Here is a 12,600-nt window from a genome sequence, read left to right as displayed (position 1 = left end):
AGTAACACAAACATGTCAAATAAAAATCCTAAGGTTGGCTTTAGGGACCAAACAACCTTTCTAATCCGGTTTCCCGGAACTTCCCTGATGGAGCCCTTGTTTTAGGGTCTGTGACTGATTCCCAGCCCATCACAGAACAGCAGCAGGTAGCAGCCTATCCCCCACATTAAGGGGATTGCTCAGTACCAGCCCTGTGCCCGGCGCAATTCCCATGTTCATCTTGTTTCCCTCCAGACACCCGCTGTAGAAAGCATCGGCCCTCTTTACAGGTGAGGCGACAGGCTCAGAGCTAGAACCCAGGCTTTGCCCTTCCGCTGCTCCACTGGTCTACAAATGGGCTGGGCATCCAAGTCACCCTGAGGGCTTATTAGAACACAGAGTGCTGGGCCCACACCCAGGTTTTGTGACTCAGTCATTCTGGGGTGGGGCTGGATAATTTGCATGTATCACACATTCCCAGTTGATGCTGATGCTTTCGGTCGGGGACCACACTCCAGGAGCCTCTGCCCCTGCACAACGGTACCCCTCTGGATCAATTTCAGCATTTAGGCAGACCTTACGTTCCCCATAGGCCACTTCCCATGGCAAGGATCCCCGAGGAATGGCCCTACCCATAACGATACTATAGGGTGACACTCCTGACTATCCACCTGATGCCCATCCTCAGAGGGATGCCCCAGGGGTTACCTTCAGTCCTCCGTAAGTGCTCTCCCTGAACACCACAGGACATGAACTTCCTACAGTGCGGGTGCAGCCACCAAGCGATGAGAGCAAATGACTGTTCATGATGAATTTGCTCCTGCGTGATCACCAGGAGAGGGGCTGGCCAGTCAGGGCCTCGGAAGGAGCTGGAAAGCTTGGGGGAAACAGTGAGAAGCTTCCAGAGGAGGGGTGTTCAGGACTAGGGCTGCGGAGCTGAGTGATGGAAGGGGCAAGACAGAGTCTTCAGCACCAGAGTATTCTGGAAAGAGAGTGTTGGGGCAGCGGAGACTCGGACAGGAACCAGGGGGGCGCTGGGCATGGTAAGCAGAGACCTGGGACACAGAACTGAGGGAATCGAGGGCTTCCCAGGACTCATTTCCATTTTATTCCCCAGCAGGTCCATGTGGCTTCTCCATCAGACTCTAGCCAGCTTGAGCAGAGCGAGAATATTCTCACTCATGCTGCACGATTAATTAGGCTCCTTAATTCTGACATCATAGACGAGGCCACTCTTATTATTAATAGTCACGGCAGCCATTTATTAAGCACCTGCTGTGTACCGGGCACTTTACCTGTGTGATCTCATTCAGTCCTCCAACAACTCTGATGAGATGAGTGCTGAGATTATCCCCTTTTTACAGGTGGGGAAACGGAGGCTAAGAGAGGTTAAATAACTTGGTGAAGGTCCCGGTGGCTAGGCAATGAGAGTCCTATTGTCTCCCCCTCTCTAAACCGTCGCTTCGCACCCCATCACCCTGCGCTCGTTTCCTGAACACCTGCACCGGGCAGGGCCCTGGGTGGGACTGCAAGATGAATCATTCAAGCAGTCACTTATTCAATGAGACTTTTTTTTTTTTTTGAGCACTTACTACTTCGTATGGGCTTATGTATTTATAACATGGCTTATTCCAGAAAACAGAGACTAACGGTACAGGTGTGGTCACATGACGAGTGACAATTAGAAAACCGAAGCTAAGAGGGTCAGGAGAACCCAGGAATGAAGCAGGCACACAAAGTGCAGGCCTTGAGGTCCTGCATGTTGCAGAGACAGGCCCCAGACTGTCCCCTGAGCTTTCCTAGCCACCGACCCCGATACCATGCGGTTCAGCGTCCATGAACCAGTTGTGGAGGAGAACCGTGACTCTCCCAGGCCCTGAGGCCAGAGAGGCCTTCTCCTGGTGAGCTGGCGAGAAGAGAGAGAGCTCATCAAATGTAAGGAACAACATCCCCAACCGTCCACTTCGGAGCAAGTCTCAGGGGTTCTTTCCCGGGTGCTCTTCGGTGCTGGCCCAAGTCCCCCAGCTTCCATTTAGAGGGGAGAGGGTGACAACACAGGGCAAGTATGCCTCCCCCCGACTTAACCTATACACAGGGTTTATAGAAAACATTTATGGTAAACTGGATGTGCATTAGCTAAATGCAGGCCTCAGGTGAGCTTCGTTTGGCCTGAGAAGTGTATTTAAATTGACTGAATTACAAAGGGTTACATGCACCAGGATGTTTATAGCGGGACTGTCCACAGCGCAAGTGTCCAGCGGCTGATGAAAGGATAAAGATGTGGTATCTATTCACAATGGAATATTACTCAGCCATCAAAAAGAATGAAATCTTGGGGCGCCTGGGTGGCACAGCGGTTAAGCATCTGCATTCGGCTCAGGGTGTGATCCCGGCGTTCTGGGATCGAGCCCCACATCAGGCTCTTCTGCTATGAGCCTGCTTCTTCCTCTCCCACTCCCCCTGCTTGTGTTCCCTCTCTCGCTGGCTGTCTCTATCTCTGTCGAATAAATAAATAAAATCTTAAAAAAAAAAGAATGAAATCTTGCCATTTGCAATGACATGGATGGAGCTAGAGTATTATACTAAGTGAAATAAATCAGCCAGAGAAAGACAAATGCCACATGATTTCACTCCTATGTGGAATTTAAGAAACAAAACAAGCAAGCAAAGGGAGAAAGAGAGAGAGAGACAAACCAAGAAACAGACTCTTAGCTGTAGAGAAGGAACTGATGATTCCCAGAGGGGAGGGAGCTCGGTGGAGGGGGGGGGGTTGGGGAAACAGGTGATGGGGATTACGGAGGGCACGCCTTGTGATGAGCACCAGGTGTTGTATGAAAGTGTTGAATCACTGCAGTCTACGGCTGAAACTAATATTACACTGTTAACTGGAATTTAAATAAAAACCTTAAAAAGTCGTATTGAATTAGTTGTCAAGTTTAAATAGTTACATTTCACAGAAAAATCCAGATTTTTTTAATTTAAAAAAAGGGGGGAATTTGACAACATAGGGCCCACATTTCCAAAGGACAAGGATTGGCTAGGTCTGGGCAGTTTTCCAATCCACCCCCGCTCCCATGGTTCCCTCAAGCCCCTTTACGTTTTTGACTTCCACGCCTGGTTTTGCAAGCCCTGGGGAGCTTACAGCCCTGAGTTGTGGCACAGAGGTGTGCCTCAGAATCCCCTGGTAACTTGTTTCCAGTGCAGGTCCCAGATGGGCTCCTGGATTTGCGGTGGGGCTCAGACAGGCATCCTTCTCCCAAGGTATTGTGACACAGGTGGTCCCTCCTCGTTGGCCCAGAGGGCTTGGGGGGGGGCCGCAGGGCGGGGGGTTGTGGAGAGCTGCTCAGCACCACTGATCCAGGTAAGAGGACGAATGGTGCTTCTTCCAACACCACTTGCAGCAAGTACGGTGGGGCTGGGAGTTCAAGGTGATGCCTGCGAGAGGCGCCCTGAGTGCAGCTCCTCGGAGTTGCTAGGCCGGTCCTGAGTCAAGCGCTGTAAATCACAGAGCTGTTCAACCTTAGCTGCACATTAGAACCACCTGGGGAAATTTTCATCCCGTGCGCCCCAATCCCATGCCTAGGTCACCCCCCTCCCAGACCGATTAGGACCTGTGAGGATGAGAACCGGGGTGTCTGCATTTTAAAGCTCCGGAGGTGATCCTAGTGGGCTCCCAGGTGTGAGGGGCAGGACGCAAAACCGAGCACCCTCTCTGAGCCAGATCTGGTACAGACTGTTGAGACACAGAGGTGAGCAAAGCTCTGAAAAGAGAGTGGACTTCCCAGTAAGTGTGGTGAGTACTCGGGGGGAACCCACACAGGGGCACCTAGCCCAGCCTGGGAGATGCAAGCCATCTCCCCCCAACCTCTGGAGAAGAAGCCTGGGCTAAGTCTGGGGAGTAAATACCATCCAGCCACATAAGAAGGGGAAGGAACGTCCCGGCCAAAGCAAGGGTACAGTCCAACACTCTGAGGCCCGACTGGAGGGGGGAGGAGGTGGAGCTGAAGGTTATCGGGCACAGCTGGATCAAGGCTGGGGTGGGGAGCATAAGAGGCCACAGAGGCTGCGAGAAAGGGCCAAACTGCAAAGCCATTGAACTTGACCCTGAAGCTAAGAGGCACCTCTGGGGGGTTTTAAGGCAAGGAGTCATATGGCTGAACAAACCCATGATGAGCTGGAGTTACCAAGAAGGGCTTCCTGGAGGAGGTCAGACTTGAGTTGTGGGGTGGTGGGGGGATTAGGGTTTGGAAAGCTGGCAGGGAGGGAAAGGTGGGGGCATTTTGATTAGCTGCTGCGCTTAAAGCTCTTGAAGACCCTTCCCTCCCCCACACCCTTGGAAACCTTTTGAATCAAACAGCCTGTGTTAAAGATCTGTTCACCTGTTATTTGAAAGCTGTGGTTTCTCTTTAAGAGATTCTGGGCCCCATCCTTTGACTGGGAACCAGGAAGGAATGAAGAATGCATCCTCTTGCCCAGAGAGCTAATTATTGAAATGCTCTGGGCCTCACCAGGGTTTACAGCGTCACTGATATCTATCTCCCCAACAGCCCCTCATTTCTAACTGGTCAGTTTTCAGTACGTTTTTATGGGCTGCCCCATAGCCAACTGGAAGCTTTCTTCCCATAAACTTTCCCTGAGACAAGTAGCCAGGTTTCACATATTAAAATGAAAATGTCAAAGGGGTTATTTAAAATATATATGTATGTACGTGTGTGTGCGTGTGTGTGTAACCTCACTTGTGAAGCCTCAGCTCATAAAACCCACATCAGAGTCCAAGAACATCTGCCCTTTTTTTCTGCAAAGCTGATGGTCAAGTTAGGATGTGGATGAAAATCACTTGACGGCTTGTTTGTCCATTCACTCAACAAACACTCCCTGGGCATTTACTAGGTGCCAGGCTGTGAACCGGGCACCAAGATGGAAAGATGCCTCAGGCAGATTGCTCCAGCCCCACCACCCTCCAGGGCTCAAAATACTTAACAAAATGTTTACACATGCAATTTTGTGAGCTGTTTGTGTTGCTCTTCTCCCATTTTTCAGAGGAGGAAATCGATCCTCTCGGAGGTTAGATAACCTGCCCAGCATCATGATGCTAGTCAGTGGTAGAGTTGATCTTAGGTCATCCAAGTTCACATCGAAGTTCTGTCCGCTCTACCTTGCTGATTTTTTTTAGCAACGCCATCTGTTCCTGGCTTAAGTAAGACAATAGCTCCAAAGGTTTAACTGTTACTTCTGATCTGTCCAGTATCCACTCCCACCTAGAACCCTGATTCCCTTTTTGGAGGAATTCTCCATTGTAAGGAAGCAAAAAAACTAGCATTCGTTTCTCATGGCCACCATTACTACGAAAGCACAGTGAAGCCGAATTCTTCGCCGGGATCGTCTCCTTCCTGGGTAGAGAATAGGCACGTGTGAAATACAACCTCCGCCAATCAGGTACTTGTTCCTTAAGCCGACTCTTAAGTGAGGGGTGAGGGGACACTTGAGGCTGAAATTCACTCTCAGTAGAGGCCCCTGGCTCAGACTGTGCCTGCAGCATTCATTGGCTGGGGTTCCCATGGCTCCCCTGGCTATGCCCTTTGTTCAAGCCTGTTCTCCAGCCTCTCATTTATTCTGGGAGCCCTCACTGTCTTCCCACAAGTCCCTCCTTGCTGAAGATGGCCAGAGATGGTCCTGGTGACTTGTAACCAAGAATCCCGACTGAGACAAGATCATAGGTCCTCATCCCGTTTACCGAGCTAGTGGGAAATAGCCACCTTGTGTGGGGCTGTGGGCTCTGACCCAGGAGATTCTTACCAGGAAAACCATTTTTGAAATGGAAATGCCCTGAAAATGTTGACACAGCCTCTGTTACCAATGCCAAAGAAATAGCCCAGCAGCCCAGCAGACAGACCCGGTTGTCCAGGCCGCTGCCTGTCTCCTGAACAGCCAGACATAACCTCCCGTTCGGCCTCACCACACGGTTCCAGGCCTCTCCGCTCTTCCAGCTGCCACCGAGATTGATCTTGTCTGGGTCCTTCTGGCCCTTTCACAGTCATGAGTGTGGAGAAGCAGGCTGAAGTAAACCCTGGGGGATGGCCTGCAGAAGGAGGGATGGGCTGGGGGATACAGACAGACGGACAGAGTGCCAAAGACTGAGGAATGGGGGAGGGACCTCCATGTGTACCATCGGGGGCTCAGGAGATGAGCCCGTCAGAGCCTGATCAGTAATCTGTAAACATTTATTTTATATGTTTGTGTGTGTGTGTGTGTGTGATTCATTCATTCATTCATTCATTCATTCATTCATTCATTCATTCAGAGATATCTTTATTTTAAGAAATTGGCTCTCGGGGTTGTGGGACAGTCCACAGGCCAGGCTGGCAGGCTGGAAATGGGCAGGAGTTGGTGCCACGGTCCTGACAAAGCATTTCTTCTTCCCGGGGAAATCCCAGATTTTTTTTTTTTTAAAGATTTTATTTATTTATTCGACAGAGACAGAGACAGCGAGAGGGAACACAAGCAGGGGGAGTGGGAGAGGAAGAAGCAGGCTCATAGCGGAAGAGCCTGATGCGGGGCTCGATCCCATAACACCGGGATCATGCCCTGAGCCGAAGGCAGACGCTTAACCGCTGTGCCACCCAGGCACCCCGGAAATCCCAGATTTTGCTCTTAAGGCCTCTAACATCAGATAAGGCCCACCCACACTACCAGGGGTAATCTTCATTTACACCAACTTACTGCAGGTGTGAACCACATCTACCGCACACCTTCAAAGCCACACCAAAATCAGAGTCCGATCAGATACCAGCAAGCTAGAGCCCAGCCCAATGGACGCTTAAAATTAACCATCACAGAAGGGCCATCCCAGGGGGCCCTCCCGATAAATCCCATAGCCTCCTCCTTCCCGAGTGCCCACTGCTCTGCACCCCCTCTCAACTTCTCCTCTAACCTTCCCTGCATACCCTGGGCCTGTCCAAGCCTCACAGGTGATATCCAGACACTAATGATCTGAGCTCTTCTGGAATGAAGAGCTCTTGAGCTCACAGCCTCCTACCCAGGCTGTCTCCCACACAAGCTGGGCTGCCTCCACGCGGCTCAGGCCCAGATGTTTCCTCTCCTCCGTGGCGGGAGGCCTAGGGGACTTTGAATTGAAATCTTGGAAGAAGCAGCCGTAGGCACAGAGCTGAGTGGCCCTAGCTGAACTCCTTGGAACTACTGCCCCACTTTAGGCCCAAAGATCAGGGAGCAGGACAGACCAAAGACAGAGATCAGACTTGAGAGTTTTTCCTGAGGGCAGCAAAAGAGTGAGGATGATCTTGAAATAGCTGTAGAATTCTGGTGGCACAATCCAGGCTCTCCAAGCTGAAAGGTCATGTAGATGTTTCCCCCACCCAGGTATTGACTCCCTCTGAAATTCATGAGAATGTCACAGAACACTCAACCAGAAGGGTTTTTAAACAAGTTCTGGCAGCAGAGAAACTCGAGAGGAGTGCTGGAGATCCAACAAAAGCAACGTGACGTAAATCTCTGGGCAAGGAGGCAGAAGCCTTGATCTCAGGATGGCTCATCGGATTTACCACTTGACCTTGAACAAATTCTTCCTGGATGACCTTGAGCAAGCCTCACCTGCTCTCCAGGCACCAGTTTCCCCAGCTGAAAATGAGGAGTGGGCCACCTGATTTGGAAGGTCTTCTCCAGTTGCTGTGACTCCCAGCCCCCTGAGTCTGGTTTCCAACCTGTTCTAGCTACATGGTCTTGGGCACATCGCTTAACCTCAACCTCAGATTCATCACCTGCAAAACGGGGGAATCATAGTCCCCACCTTGCTCATCTGGTACAGGGGCTTTGGGGATGGAGTGAGAGATGAGGGTCCCCTGGGGAAACCACCAAGCGCTATTCATATATAAAGTATTATCGTAAGATGAAATATTGTGCAATGTATCCAGGGTGTCTTAAACTGCACAAGCCCCTACGAGAGACCCAACAGGAATGTTCATAGGGCTCAGAGGGCATGGAGGTTAAAGGCTCTGGAGCCAGATTGGCTGGGTTCATGGCTCACTCTGCCAAGTTGACTGTCCCCTCATGAGTGAAATAATAATAGCTCGTGTGAAACCCAGCGCAGTGCCAGGGGGGCCTCAGAGACCCCTGGTATTTGTTACAGGCCACCACTCTTTGTCTTGACCCCTCTCTTAATGCACTGTCACAATGACCTGCGGATTCTGTCCCTCCAATCCCACCGGCCAGCTCTAGTCCGGATACTTCTTGAGGCCAGAGGCTGTGTCTTACTCTCTATGGCACATCTCCCTCTACTGTCACCCCCTCTTTCTTGCACAGCACCCACCCACAGCACGTTTCCCTTAAAGTCTCCTGAAGGTGTAATGTGAATAAAGCATGACTTTAACAGATGGCGAGACTACATTTCAGAGGAGGGGAGGGACCCACCTAGGGTCCCGCAGCAAGCCTGGGGGGAGGCCCAGGAGGATCTCCTGTATCTCAGCGATGTCTTTTTTCTCCCCTCCTGGGCTGGAAGAGGGGGCAGACCCTTGCCTTCTCTCATTTCCCCACAAAGCCACAGGTAAAGGTGTTTATGGCTTGGCAGCTGACCAAGACCACAAGGGCTTCAATGGGTCACAGTCTGACCTTGTCAAATGGCGTTGTCGTTGTTGTTTTTCACTCTTAAATGGTGTTAACAATCATATTTTCTATAATTTCAAAACTCTTGGCACCTCCGTGCCAGGGACATTATACACTGACCCCCAAATTCGGGCAATGAAACACAGACCCACCTTGCTGGCCACCTGGCTTCAAGGGTAGAAGTAACTTCACTGTAGCTATTTCCCAAAATTGTATTACAGCAATAATTATTCATCTTTGTGAAAATCACGTCTTCTTTGTAGAGCACTCGAAAAATATTTCCGAAAGTAAATTATGTTCTCTCAAAATAAGTTAGCGCTATACTTCGAAAGCAGGTGAATTTATGGTGTCGGAACTACCTAGTAAATCTTCGAAGACCGTGAAAATCACAAATGACTTTTATCTTCTTCCTGTGCTTTTCCCTATTTTCCAGGTTGTCCTTAATCGGTAGAAGAAACTGGGACAGCGCAGTGCACGGAGAAGGACGAACTACCGCAAGGAGAGCGGCGTCCTCTGGAGGTTCTTTGGTCTTTCGTCGTCTCCTGCGACAGGCAGGTGCTGAGACAGAGATGAGGAGAGGGGGGCCGGTCCTCCCTCCCCATTGTGTGGGACCCTGGACAAATCACAATCACCCGGCCTCCATTCTCTTCCCTGCCATCGGATCTGCCTCGCCTGACTCCCCAAGGGCTGGCAGGCCTCCGTGACAGACTGAGTGGCAGAACGCCGTAACGGTGCTGGCCCTGGTGCTGGCCCTGCACACGCGACAGGTAATGCTGTTACCGACCTCCTCCATCTCTCATCAAGGTCTTTAAAATTACCAAATATTTCGGGGGTGCCTGGCTGTCTCAGTCGGAAGAGTGTGCGATGATCTTGGGGTCCTGAGTGTGAGCCCCATGTCGGGTTGTAGAGATTACTAAAAACAAATTAATGAAATTTCCAATCATTTTAAACATACAGAAAATACAGAAAAAGTTTCAGGCTTGAGAAGGAGAAGGAATGCAGAGAACAGCTATGGGCTGCCACCCAGTTCTGTCAGATCTCTGCTGTCTTTGCCTTGGATATTTTTAATTTCCTAAGAAATAAATCACCACAGGTAGAATGAAATCCCGTGTATCTCTTTCTGATCTCATTCCTAACCCTCCCTTCCAGACATAACCGCTAGTGTAAATTCAGTGTCTGATTTCCCACACACATTTTAACACTCTTTGTACCTGACTGTGTCCCTAAAAATATATATATAGGGCAGTTTTGAGTGTTTTTAAAAACTTTTTTTTAAAGATTTTATTTATTTATTTGACAGAGATAGAGACAGCCAGCGAGAGAGGGAACACAAGCAGGGGGGAGTGGGAGAGGAAGAAGCAGGCTCATAGCGGAGGAGCCTGATGTGGGGCTCGATCCCATAACACCGGGATCACTCCCTGAGCCGAAGGCAGGCGCCTAACCGCCGTGCCACTCAGGCGCCCCTAAAAACTTTTTTATATCACACTGTACCTATTCCACAGCTTGATGCTGGCTTTTTAAAATTTCTTCTAGAAAATATCTGTGTTGAAGTTTACAGCCTTGGTTTATTTTTACACCCTGTATATCATTACATTGTATGAACAGATCATTACTTATCTATCTGGACAGCTGTGGATGGACAATTAATTAAGGTCTAAGTTTTCAGCATTACAGGTGGCATGAGTGGAGTAGGGTCACTGCACAGTCGATATGGGCATCTTGGACTATTTATTAGAGGTTGTCAACACTTGTCCCATGTAGCCGGAGCCACTTACATCCCCATCAGTGGGGTATGAGGGTTCCAACCGTGCCACGTGCTCAGCAGCCCACCCTGCGCCCCACGATGACAGACTTCTCACTCTGCCTGTCCGGTGGATATGAAACGGGGTAGCATGGCTCTTTTCATTTGCATGTCTCACATGACCAGTGAGGCTGAACTTCTTTTCATATTTTTGGCCATTTAGATTTCCTCTTTTGTGAATTGCCCTTTGATATCCTTAACCATTTATTTGTTTATTTATTTATTTTTAGCCATCGGATTGTCTCTGTCTTGTTTGTCCCCACTTCCAACCCACTCCTACCAGATCCCAAAGCAAATTCACTTCCCACCTCTCTCTCTGTAGAAGATGCACGGCTTAGCTCGTCACCTTGCTCAGCGGCCCTGGTTTGCCTGGGGGCTGCAAATCGAGCTCAGCCCCAAAGTCAGCCCCACCTTCTCTTCCAACTGCCTCTTCCACTGCTCCCCTCCACACTCCTGAACTCCAGCCCCATAAACACATCCTGCTGTGTCCAGGCTTCCTGCACACACCATGCACTCCACCTGGAAGGCTCACCTCCCTATTTCCAGATTCTGCCTACGTGCCACCTTTCCCATGATATTTATACTCTCTTCTCAATTCGAAGTTAGGGTCATCTCTAAAGGATCACTGGTGATGCTTTCTACCTTGCTGGTGGCGTTTCCTATTTCCTAGTGTGTGGTGCTTTAACAGCTCCTCACTTTGCATACCCCTTTTTCCTTTACAAAAGTATCTGCTCCTTCATGATGCTATTTTCATCTTCATTCATAATCTGATTTTAACCCCATCTATGCAACCGCCTATGAGATGGGGTAGTGTTCATAAGCCCATTGAACAAATGAGGAACCATGGCCGTGGGGCAGACCAGTTCCCCCAAGATCCCACAGGGGCCCCAAGGCAGAGCCAGACTCGAAGCCAGGACTCTCCCAATTCCACGGTCTACATCACTGCACCACACCCGTCCTTTGTGTATACATGTGTTGTTCCAGCTTGTGCCCACACTTGATTCCCCCTTGAGACTGTGGACCTTGTACCTCCCACTCTAGTCCCCCCCACCCAGGGTGCCCTCCATGAATATGTCATTTCTTGAAACTACAACAATCATGGCACACCCACTGGGTGCCAGGGGCTGTGCAAATATTAACGCTAATCTTCACAGCAACTCTATTCAGATAAGGAAACTCAGGGTCGCACCGCCAGTTATCAGAGGAGCTGGCCTCTCAGACCCGGAGGTAAGCCCTTCCTGCCACAATCTCCGCCCCTAGCATCCTAAGGGCAGAGCCAGCCAGCTGGAGAGATCATACCCCCAGGCTGGGAGGCAAAGGGCCAACAGTGGGCAACTCGACAGTGAGCAAGGAAGGCTGGGATGGGGATGTCCACCGACCATACCCATGTTGCACACGCTGCCCCAGCTTCGCGGGGGTGTCTGCAGAATGGGATGGTAGCAGGTCAGAGGCGGGCTGAGGGATGGGGTGGGGGGTTGTTTGCAAGTGTTCTCCACCCCGCCCCCACAAAGAGTGAGTCTGGATCGGGACAGGTCTGCCCTTTCTCCCCTGGGCAAGGACGCTATCTGACTGGAGCCGTGTCCATTGCCTCCGTCGGCTATTCCTAGGACCCTGCATGTTGTCTTTCACCGCGTGCAATTACTTATACATTGTGTTTGTGTACGTGGTATGTATTTGCGATTGTATCTTTGTGTTGTGTTTGTGGTGTGCTTTCTCTCCTGTGTTGTTACTGTGTTGAGGGTCTGTGCCTGTTGCCCGTCTGTCTACCCTACGAGTATGTGCTGTTGTGTGTCTATGCTGTGCACACCGTGTCTCTCCTTGTGTGTATCTGTGCCTATACTCTGTAAATGTCTCTACTGTGTGTTGTGTGTATCTTGTGTTGGGACCTCGGGTCGGCGCTGGGTGCGCGGTGCAGGGTTCCGCGTTAGGCTGGTGCTGTGTCGCTGTGCCGACGGTCCACGCGGCGAGCGCGGGCGGCCGAGTGTTTACGTGTGTGAGTCCCGGGCGGCCGCCCCGGCTCGGCGGCTCGGCGGGCAGTCAGTGCGCTTCCGCACCTCCCCGCAGCGCGTCTGGGCCAGCGGGAGGTCCGCGCCCCGCGCGCAGCCTACTGTTTCCTCCGGCGGCGCGGGGCGGTGCTTCCGCGTGTGCCCGCGGCGTGGCCGGGTAGCGGCCGGCTCCGCGTCCCCGTGCTGTCGCGCCGCGTT

The 12,600-nt window shown here is 51.0% G+C and overlaps 1 protein-coding gene across 1 annotated transcript in view; it reads left to right on the top strand.

Moving 5' to 3' along the window:
* The first annotated feature begins 11,927 nt into the window (after nucleotides 1–11,927).
* PHF19 (PHD finger protein 19) overlaps nucleotides 11,928–12,600 on the top strand; it is an 18,210-nt gene continuing 17,537 nt past the window's right edge. Inside the window, 1 exon segment of the mRNA XM_034664422.1 lies at nucleotides 11,928–12,062. Coding sequence (XP_034520313.1) covers nucleotides 12,012–12,062 — 51 coding nt within the window. The 5' untranslated portion in view covers nucleotides 11,928–12,011.

Source organism: Ailuropoda melanoleuca, chromosome 7 (genome assembly GCF_002007445.2).
Source record: "Ailuropoda melanoleuca isolate Jingjing chromosome 7, ASM200744v2, whole genome shotgun sequence".
Taxonomy (NCBI): domain Eukaryota; kingdom Metazoa; phylum Chordata; class Mammalia; order Carnivora; family Ursidae; genus Ailuropoda; species Ailuropoda melanoleuca.
The sequence above is the reverse complement of the archived record's forward strand: the minus strand, read 5'-3'. Positions and strand labels throughout refer to the sequence as shown.